Here is an 11,083-nt window from a genome sequence, read left to right on the forward strand (position 1 = left end):
GCTGTTCTTCAACTGAGACTCACAAAAGGCTTCTCCTATTGACCTTAGTGAACAGGCAGGATCATACAGGAGCAAAACGCCCAGTGTGGGTAATACCATTATACAGTTTAGTTACTAGGTGGCCCTGGTCTCATTTGTACCTGGGCAGACTCAGAAGTTTCCCATTGCTGTTCTTATTTAAGAGATACAATAAAGTTCTTGTCTAGCTTTGTGTCATCCTAGCCTCCCATGACAGCCCTTTAGGTATTCTGGTCTCAAGCTGTTTATGGCTTTGTTGCTATACAATAAATAAACTAGTACTACTACTTAGGGTCCCCCCCCCCCGCAGAGCTACCAAAACATTTGGCATAAATCATGCATTAAGCATTTCCCCATAAACCAAATGGACAAATGGGTCTTGATGTTATGCACTTTTTTCCATTAAAGCTGCGAGTCCCCCTGATGATTTATTGCTTGGGTTACTTCTCTGAATTACTGCTTAACCTCCTTTATATTAAAAAGGGGGACAGGATATTGGAGTTTTCTTAAAGTTGGGAATTACTAATGGCCCAAATAAGATGATTCAGACATGTTTTATTATACTCTGTCATGAACCATGCATTTTTTTGCACGGGAAACCAATGATTAGTCCAACTTGGGTCACATAACTTGGCCAAATCAAGGAAGGTTTTGAAAGCTAAATAACAGAATTAATAGTAATGCTTATTTTATTCTTCTGGATTCATGGAGTGCAGTCATTGTTTGGTGATTCTTGTAATTTCTTGAAAGAGAAGCAGGGAGGGTATATGCTTCTATTTTGAAGAGCACACTTGAGTACTTTATGAGGTGATGATAGCAATTTAATACCAGATGCTCTTTGCAACTAAAATTTAAGGAAACATACCTTACCTCAGGGAAAGGAGAACAGTACTTGGATACAATATGTCAGTATCTTCAACTAAATCATTGCCATAAAATTACAATGTTTTCTGCTAATACCTAAACTATTTTGCTGCTTTAGCTGGAACATGTTCTTATTCTTTCCTGTTCCAAATGGAAACGCATTGTGTCATGTGCTTTGCATTCATAAATACTTAACTTCTGCCACCTAACTTCCTATATACATATTATTCAATGACTCCTTCTGAATCATTCACTAAGGTGGGTAGGGAAATCTTATCATTTTACTCATGAAAGTGAAAGTCTTTGTAGTGCTGGTTATTCCCAATGTGGCTCAAGTTGCTAAACAAAATCTACTCAGCAACAAGGGGATGGGGTAACTGGTAGAGCAATCCAGTCTCCCCATCAGTCTGTGTGGAGTTTGGACTGAGTGGAGGTGGACTTTTGGTGGCCTGCTGGTGGGGGGCAACAGTGGTGGACGTTGGGGTCTCTCTAATTTCAGTGATGCTCTGAGTGATGCCAAAATTCAGTGCCCTCACCTCTCACCTTCCATTCTACCTCATAGTTGTGGCACCCCTGAGACTCCATACCCAGTGTTACCAAACTGGTTGTATTCCCCTAAATCTGCCTCTGGGGCCAGCTCAAAAATGGAGAGTTCTGAGACTTGGGAAGAGGCAGCACTGAGGTGATGCCATGAGGCCTGATCTGTACTTAATAAATGTGCTAGTCTGGACTGGTGAAGGGATCAGGCCCAATCTTGCTGCCAATTCTACCTTCTACTCCTGGTCCACCACTCGCACCCTAATGCACCAGAGTGGTGAAGTGAGTTCTCCTTCAACAAATCTTTCATGTCTTCTAGCTTGAGGATGCCTAAGTTTGATAGCCCCTTTCTTGGGTTTTGATGGCTTCACTGATCGTAAGGTTCAGTAGTTATGAGTCTCATGACACTTCTCAAAACATACATAAAATATATGAGCCAGGAAAAGCAAGGACCAGGCAAAGCCTGGCTCTGAAGAAGCTTTGAGTCACATTATGTAGCCTAAGAAAGTGGGTTGCAGGAGATTCTGTCTGCCTAGCTTGGCAACCTTGGAAGTCAGACAATTGTACTGAAATATAGCTGCCATTAGAAAGATTAAGGATGCTTCAGACACATTAAAATTGGTGAAGTGGTGGCCCTTTGCTGTATCTCTTGTCTTTATTCCATGGAGTCAGGCTTCCCTTAAGAACAAAATTGGTGAGCACAAAAATCTCAGGTGTTTGGCATCCAGGCTCCCCGACAGCTCACATTTCCATTAAAGCCCAGGAGAAGACATCATGATGTAACTCCTCCCATGGTGCTTTTCCAGATCTCGAAGTATGGGAAGCCATGGAGGCTGCAGAATGCTGGACAAATGGTTAATGGAAAGAAAAAAAGTCTCCACCCCCACCGTTCTACCCAGACACTGAGGTCCAGCGCCAAGGGCCTTCAGGCGGTTCCCTCACTGCGAGAAGCCAAGTTACAGGGAACCAGGCAGAGGGCTTTCTCGGTAGTGGCACCCATCCTGTGGAATGCCCTCCCACCAGATGTCAAAGAGAAGAACAACTACCAGACTTTTAGAAGAAGCCGCCCAGAGTGCCGGCTGGAATTCTAAAGTAATTTTAAAGCACACTGTGAATGTGGCAGAAGATAGAAGCCTCTTTTGTGGGGGAGAAAACTTTTTGGGAAACTGGAGGACAGATTTTGGCACGGGATTACTCAACATCTAATTATGAAGGCAAATCAGAATAAGGGCAGTGCTTAATTCCCTCATTCTGGAGCATTATGTACAAAACAATGGCGCTTGATGGGTATTGGGAGTGCAATTTGTGCCACTGATCCATACACCTCATATTTCACACCTGTTCATGCCTTTGTCCCCCCCCCCCCATTGTCAAAATGCCACCTAACGTTGCACCTTAAGAACAGGGTGCTGATGTTTGGGCTGGGCTGTGTGTGTGTGTGGAATCTTGCCTCCAGACTCATTTTCTCCACACACCAGTGCTCTATGCATCACTTTACATAAATGACAGCAAATACTGCAACTGAAGCCTATAAGAGAGTTGTTTATATGGTCTTCTGAAGATCTTACCTAACCGATGTTTGAAATGAATATCATTCATCAGACAATTAACCCACTTTTCCAAGGTTGAGTGTTCTTATTATATTTAAAAATAATTATACACAATGAGTATGGTTCATTGTCCTGTCTACAGAATCCTTTTGCACTTGTGGAGTTTCCTCCTAATCATAGAAAAGTACTAGAATACACCTGATTGTACAAAGTTGCTGGACAACAGCCATAGGTTACAATCCTATAAACAATTATGAGGAATAAGACCCATAGAACTAAGTTGGACATAAGATTGACCTAGTGAATTTATTTAGACTGCCACTCTTTGCTCTTTATTCTGCTCCAAGAATGTAGAATGCCCGTAATCCCATTCTTAATGACCATATTGCTCTTTCTTATGAACTTCAGGATCATGAGCAGAGAAGAGAAATTGTATCTCTGAAGTGTGAATTGGAAAAAAAAGTTTCAGATTTATTGCTTTGTATCTTCTAGGTACGATGGTACTTATTTTTCCTCATGTGCCATTTAGAAGTTCTTAAATAAAGGACTCTTATGCCTGCTAAGGGAATTGACACAGTTCACTAAAATAATTTCATTCCACTGGATAGCAAGGCATGAAAAGCTGTAGTTCATCTTTTCATTCATACCACGGTCTGCCAGGGTATTAAATAAATTCCCCTCCCTCTTCCACTAAGTGGTTGGCATTTACTCAGTCTTCAGTGCTGAAGTTACTTTAAGTACCGTTTGAGTTATTAACTCCCCCCCTTATTTGGATTTATATTGAAAGTTGTCATAAACTACTGCAAGTTGAAAATGGTGTCTGGAGAAATCCACATTAAAAGCATTATTTTTTCTGAAGTAGACATCATTATTCTTGGTCTTGCAGTGGCATCCTCTGAAGCCAAAAGAAGTCCTCAAGAAGAAAATAAATCAATTATGGCAAGATTATCTCATGGTGGTTGTTATATTAATATGAGAAACCCAAAAACAAAGTTTAGGCATCAAAGTCTAATCAATAAGTGAAAATCACTTTCTCATTTTCTTCCACTAGAAGAATGTTTATGTTCATTTATTTATTAAAAATCATTTGTATACTGCCTTTCATTTCAAGCAGAACAATAAAATAGGCAGGACATAACAAAATACAACACTAAAAACATATAAACATATATCAAAATTTATAAATGTGTTGGAAAAGCCAAGACAGGCGAAAGGAGGTACAGCTTCACACAGTCAATAGCTAAACATCAATCAGGACAATCAAAAGGGATGCGGGTGGCGCTGTGGTCTAAACTACTGATCAGAAGGTTGGCGGTTCGAATCCACATGGCGGGGTGAGCTCCTGTTGCTCCTAGCAGTTCAAAAGCACACCAGTGCAAGTAGATAAATAGGTACCACTGTGGTGGGAAGGTAAATGGCATTTCTGTGTGCTCTGGCACTTTTCACGGTGTTCTGTTGTGCCAGAAGCAGTTTCATCATGCTGGCCACATGACCTGGAAAGCTGTCTGCGGACAAACACCGGCTCCCTTGGCCTGAAAGCGAGATGAGCACCACAACCCCATAGTCACCTTTGACTGGACTTAACCGCTCAGGGGTCCTTTACCTTTTACCTTTTTTATCTATTTCACAGGCAGAGAGAGTATTGTTACAAGCTACCCCATTCTCCATGAGCTGTGCAAGATTCCAGGGGTTGCAGGCCTGTTTACCAAGGCCTGTGTTCCCTTTTGGGACAATGAGGCACAGCCGAGTCTGTGGTGACTTTATGAAATATGGTTTCTTTACACATCTATACAGCCCGAGTCTGGATGGAGAATGTGCAAAGCAGTCACATCTCAAGAGAGTCCTGTTCCTACCATTGCTGCAGCCTCCAATTCCAAGAGATCCCAAGCATCACATCTAACCCCCTCTGCAGCATAAAACCAACTGCCTGCCTCATGCTCTGCCCACCCCACCCCCGCTTGCAAAAGATACATCTTTTTCCAGCTTGCTTACCTCATAGCGCAGTTCTGAAAACCTCCCCTTCCCAACTCTGGAGCTGTATTTTGCTAATTACACCCTGCTCCCTGTGGCCAGCAGAGATTCTTTCGCCTTGGTGAAGAATTTACTAAAGCCAGGAATTAGCAGTGTAAAAATACTGGCTGGACTTGGGTTAAACTATTCTCTCCTGTGTTCCTGTTCCCAGTTGAGGAAAAAAGACCATGGTTTTGTCATATTTGCTTGCCTTGCGTAAGGGACAGTGGAATTTGCTGTCTATGAAGAAAGGTCACCCTACCTGACGAGAAATAGTTACATTATGCTTCTAAACCATCTGCACTGTCTCTTTCTTTTCCTCAGGAAACAGCAGTAAATTATTTCTGGATCTTCCAGATATATATTTTTTTAAATCTCAAGCTACTTCTGCTTAACTGTAAACCGTATAGGAGAACAGACATTTCCAATATTAGATCCAGCAGCAAATATATCAATGTGGACTTGCCTGTCAGATTTGAAATGCAAATGTAAAACTTACACTGGACAGAATGTTCATTTGCATTACAAATACATCACCTCTTCTGCATAAACAATCATCAGATGTTAACATAAATTGCAGGGGGGAAAGAAAAATGCTCAAGGGCAAATTAAGACTCACGTGTGTGTGTGTGTGTGTGTGTGTGTGTGTGTGTGTGAAAAAATGTGTTGTTTAAAACAAACAAACTTTAGTTTTTAAGCAAAGGTTTTTGAATGCTCACAGATTATAGGTTTTTGGGTCCAGGGTAATTGGCATCACAATTATATATGCATGATTTATAAAGAAATCCTATTAATTTCAGTGGAATGTGGGGATATATATATATATATATATATATATATATATATATATATTCCTAATGAAAATGTATTGGTATTTTAGTACAATTTCCTTCAATTAACAACTTGCCCTAATGTAATGTATCATTCTGTGTTGTTTTCACTAATATATTCATTTTTAGGTGCACTTTCCCCTAATTTATGTATTTTTATAAGCATTGTTGGGTTTGAGAACTACATTGGAAAATTTGTATAAGTGTGAGTTATGTTTCAGTTTGCATATTGATTTGAAAAGTGCAAATTTGCCTTTAAATGTGAACTGAATTGACTTCAATTTGCCCCTATCACAAAAAGGACATTAGCATAAACCAAAAGTCTTCTGCCTAATTTACTGGTAGTTGTGCCTTGAGTTTTCTGTGGGTATTGTCTTTGCAACTCTTCTGTCTGTAGGTTGTTTCTGATGCATTATATATAATTTGCTAAGTATTTCAAGTTAGTTGACAGAATATGGTTATTCAAGGATTTTGACTCAAAGATTATATATTCATTGAACATATTTGCTATGTTAAGCATAAAAGAGCTAATCCATTCTTATCAAAAGGTCACTTATTATTTTAGACTTTGAATGATTTTATATTACTTAATTATTTTCATTTTAAAATGGCTGGGGGTTCTTATATGATTTAAATAGTCTTCTTTTTGTAAGGTCATGCTTTATTTATTTCCAAATGCATACTGCAGTTTTGTTTATAAAAACAAACAAACCTCAAAGCAGTTTACAAAAAAAATAATAAAACAGAATGAAAGCAGCTCAAATTCATAAAATAAATTTCATACCGAATTTAAAGCTATTTGGCAGAAATAGTACGTAAAGACTGACTTGAATTGAAAGCACATAGCATTCCCATTAAAAAACTTGCAGGCAACGAGAAACCGATAACAGGTTTATAAATATTTGCAAGGGATTATTTTTCACTGGTTCCCTCTGTCACTTCAAAGGACAAAGATGGACATTTTTACCAGAAAAAGTGCAATAATGCTTGACTGTTGGAAGGGTAAACACTATTTTAATGAAAAATGGCACCAGTCTTCCACAAAAACAAACTTGAGTTTGTCCTGTGCATATTTCACATTAGATCATGCAGAACTCTTGTGATCTAACTTCCCATAATGAAACAACTAGTGAATGAATGAATCAAGGCTAGCTTTAATCACTATCCTTTGCATTATTAAAAATAAATAAATCCAAAAAAGGATTACGGCATATGCTTTTGAAAAATAAGTTTTAAAAAGAATGCAAAATATACAAATCAAAGGTTGCCTCATTTTCCTTGAAATCAAGAAAGAGTTGCCATTTCCCCCAAAGGGAACTACAGGTGTTCAAATGGAGGCTTCCAACATATTTATGTATTAAAAAACCCATCTTTCTCTTGCCATCTGTCACTAAAGAAGACGAGATATAGAACAGTGGCAGACTCATGTTCAAAAGGCTGTCTTTGGGATAACAAAGAGAAAAGTTAATGGACACAGATTTACAAATTATTAATGATTTCTCTTGCCATTTTTGAAAAATGAACGCTATGCACACCGTCTCTCTTCCCAAACAGATTGCATTTTATTCCTCTGCAGTTTGTCCATCAGGCTTCACTCTGACAACATAATCCAAAACTAATCCAGAGCATTCAGTTTTCCTTGTTGGCTCTCATGCACACTGCTTAGACAAATCCTGCTACCTGTCAGCCCTCCTGTGTGTGCCAGACAGCCTGCCAGGTTAACCCCTGGGGAAAGCGAGAGACCTACTGACTTAACCCCTACTTCCCTTCCAATAATCCACTGTAAATATGTAGCGTTAACGGGCTAACTGCGCTAATCAGGGCTGGATCTTTTAAAATCTGCTTCATACACACTCACTAAGTAGTAAGGATCTGAGCATCACTGTTAGAAAAGGGGAAGTCAGTGCATCCAAGTATATCAGCCCCAAAGCAGCAGATGGCTAGGACACACTGAAAGGATTTAATCACTTAAAGCGGTGTGTGAAAACACATGCATCAAATTGCTAGGCCACCTAGTTGCTTATGAATCCATCTGAATTGTCAGCACAAGGTCAGGAAAAAACAATAATCCACAGAAAGCCCAAGAAGCTCTACCTTTGATGTAATTTATTCCTCCAGGTTTTGCTTCTTATAATTCACTTTTACATATATTCCCCTCCTCTGTCCAGTATAGCTCCAGCTTTAGATTTTTGAAACCTGCACTTTAAAATAAATTTCTGTAAGAACTGGCCCCTGCCATCATAAAATTGCTTCCCTCACACATTGCTTACAATCAAAATTGCCTAGCATCTTCAAGCCTTTTTCAATTTGGAGGGCTCCTAAAATCCGAAACACACAGCACAACTTGAGTAACAAAGACTTTTCAAAGTACTCACTCTTTATTTGGTGTTGCAGGGGAGAGACCCCAAAACAAAACACCATTGCTCCTCATTGGAATTCAAGGCACATCACTCTGTCATTCTGCGGCAGCATCAACAATCCACAGCAGAAAATAACTTGCGTAAGCACGGCATACCCGGGAGCACTTAAAAGCCCCGCTAAGCTCAGCCACATGAGATCTGTAATAAAACATTGCTCAGCTCATTTAATGATTGGAAGGCATGATGTCCAGGACTCCAGGTTAATATCTGAAGTGGGGGGAGGTAGAGTTGCCCATGGGGAGGTGGTCCTGAACTCTGTCATGAACAAAAGTAGGAAGGGAAGATCTTTTGTGGCTTGTGATAAGAACATTCATCTTAACTCAATTAAATTCCTGGAAGTCTCTTGGGAGGAAGAGATGATATTGATTCTTTATATTCATATATGTGTATGTACAAATGTGCAAAACATTTTGTACAGCACTATAAATCAGAAGTATTTAAAAAATACTGAACACAGCAACTTTGCTATCATGATCACAAAACAAAAAGGCACTAAGAAAACAACAGCCCTCAAAAAACATTTTCTGTTAGTATTTAATAGTATAATAGTATAGTATTTTTCATTTAACTTTTAATAAATGTGAAGAATTGTTAAGGAACATTTGCAGCACTATCATTAACCAGATTAAGAGTATTTTTGTGCACCTTGAAAGTTTTTACAATTATATTTTCTCAAGTAAACATTAATCATTCATTCATTTTGAGGTTTATTTTGGAAATGAAAATTGAACCTTTTTTTCTTGCTTTTAAGCTATTCTTCTTTTCTTTTTGAATAATATATACATATCTGGGATTTATTTTCACAGAAAGAAAGAAAAAATAAAATGTGTCAAACCTTCTGAAAGTACATATTTAATTGATTTTCAGAGGTTAATAAAAATTCAGCCATACTAAATCTTAGGAAAGTGCATAAATTATTGTGTAAAAATGAACTGAATATGAGGGCTTTCTGGACAGATGTTAAATGCTTTATTTGAAAATGATGTAGGCACCATTCTGGCTATGCTATTAGAGCAAATACCTTGGAGACATCTGTTTTCTAAACTATTATCTTTTAATAAACATGAATTGTCCAATGTTATCCTAGGCTAAATTAAATTCATGCAGCAAAAAGAATTCTTTTGCAAAGAATAACAGATGGCAAGTTTGCTAATCAAAATGTAAAGACATATAAGAAATAAAGTGGAACTCTGAAAACTGCAGCCACAAAATAATCTTAGTCTTGGCTGCCAAAAGTTATCCAGTCTTTAGGGATGCAAAGCAAATTAATTTTGAAATAACCTCATGCTGTGGTTACCTAGGAAATGCCTCAGTTTAAAGCTAAATCTCTTTTCTTTTGTGCTTACTGTTTTGCAGTAGTTCAGCAACCAGCACAGGATTTACTGAAGAGTCATAGCAGAGCTAAGCAACATGAGTCAATGAAACTACACATCTCAGGCATCATTATTGTTACACATTGAAATTTTCATTTCAGAGTGGTTGATAGTTTTGCTATGATAGCTGAGCCACCATCCTTAAAGCTGTTTAAAAATACCAAGACTGGGCACATCTCAGTGTATTTCCACTGAATGTCGACTACTTAGGTCATTTGTTGATTATTTTTCTTCCTGACAAAGCAGCTGGGAGATGTTCTGTCAGCTATTGATCATGCAACTTATCAGCTATTCACAACATATGTCTTTGTAGCTGCTGCGAAATCTAAACAACTTGGATTCATTAATTAACCTTCTCATATTTGGCAGGAGGGGGGAGTAAAAGTAAAAAGTATAGATGGCCTCCAAGCTGCTGTTGTTTTAATTCCTTTTAAATGTTGACCAAAGGAGAAAAAGAAATAAAGTGCTAGTGCAAGACACAGTCTTTTGTGTGTATGGGGACATTGTGCTTGTTGGCTGTGGAAAAAGAACTCTGTATGTTCAGGGGCGATAACTTTACCACAGCCAGCTATAGGGGCCAAATATAGTAATAGGATGGCAATGTGTTCTCCTATTCAGAGGTCAGTCTCCTAGCTCAAGGCACACTTTCTTTGAAAGACTGGCTGGCCTAAGTCCAGTTTCAACAGCACCCAGACAGCTGAACAAAGAGCAGCAAGGTCTGGAGGTTCTGAGGGTTGAGATGCAGACCCCAAGGCCTGCTTCACATTTGGTCTCACACAAAGGCTAGAGTGGCCTCTGCAAGAAGTAGGGCTTTTTCTATAGTGTCCATAGCACTCTGAAATGCTCTCTCCCAAGAGATTCATATGGCCACCTTCCAGTCCTACTCCAGCCATTAGGCCGAGTGAGGTGGGGGCCCCAGGCAGAAATTGTGGGTGTCACAAAAAGGCAACAAATTGTTAGGTATATAACTTAGTATTGTTGAACTGCAGGGCTGTCTTAAGCATATGCGGCGCCGGGGGCAAAGATCTGCCCGGTGCCCCCCCAGTTGCTCAGTCCCAGGTGCATAGAAGTGCAGAGCTGGCCAGCCGCCTCAGCGTCTCGCTGGCTTGATCGTCCCCGAACTCGTGGCGCAGAGCCATCCACAGCAGAAGAGCCAACCGCAGCACTCCAACTGACAGGCAGGCCCTTCCCCGGACTCAACTCTTGGGCCCCTGACTCTTGGCCTGGCGCCCCTGAGAGCCCGGCGCCTGGGTGCCCCACATCGCTGGTGCCTATGGGTAAAATGGCACTGGGTGTGGGGCACTGGGTGTGGGGAATGTTCATGGGGTTTTCTGCTTTAGGGGCTAAAATAACTTGCCTGGTGTGGCCACTATATTATTATTATTATTATTATTATTATTATTATTATTATTATTAGTTAGTTACTTTATTTTTTTTATCCAGGACAACCCAAAGGGATTTACAACCAAACAATATATAAT

At 39.5% G+C, this 11,083-nt stretch overlaps 1 protein-coding gene across 5 annotated transcripts in view; it reads right to left on the reverse strand.

The window, feature by feature from the left end:
- LOC308594767 (uncharacterized protein) overlaps positions 1-8,394 on the reverse strand; it is a 47,178-nt gene extending 38,784 nt beyond the window's left edge. For 2 of the 5 annotated variants that reach the window (XM_081208232.1, XM_081208231.1), the window contains exon 1: positions 8,185-8,248. In XM_081208232.1, coding sequence (XP_081064358.1) covers positions 8,185-8,230 — 46 coding nt within the window. In that variant the 5' untranslated portion in view covers positions 8,231-8,248. Of the gene's footprint in view, positions 1-8,184 lie in introns of all 5 variants that reach the window. The other 3 variants (XR_014011582.1, XR_014011583.1, XR_014011584.1) reach the window with 3 other exon arrangements.
- Between the last annotated feature and the right edge of the window lie 2,689 nt (positions 8,395-11,083).

This window comes from Podarcis bocagei (genome assembly GCF_964188305.1).
Source record: "Podarcis bocagei genome assembly, chromosome: 9".
Lineage (NCBI taxonomy): Eukaryota > Metazoa > Chordata > Lepidosauria > Squamata > Lacertidae > Podarcis > Podarcis bocagei.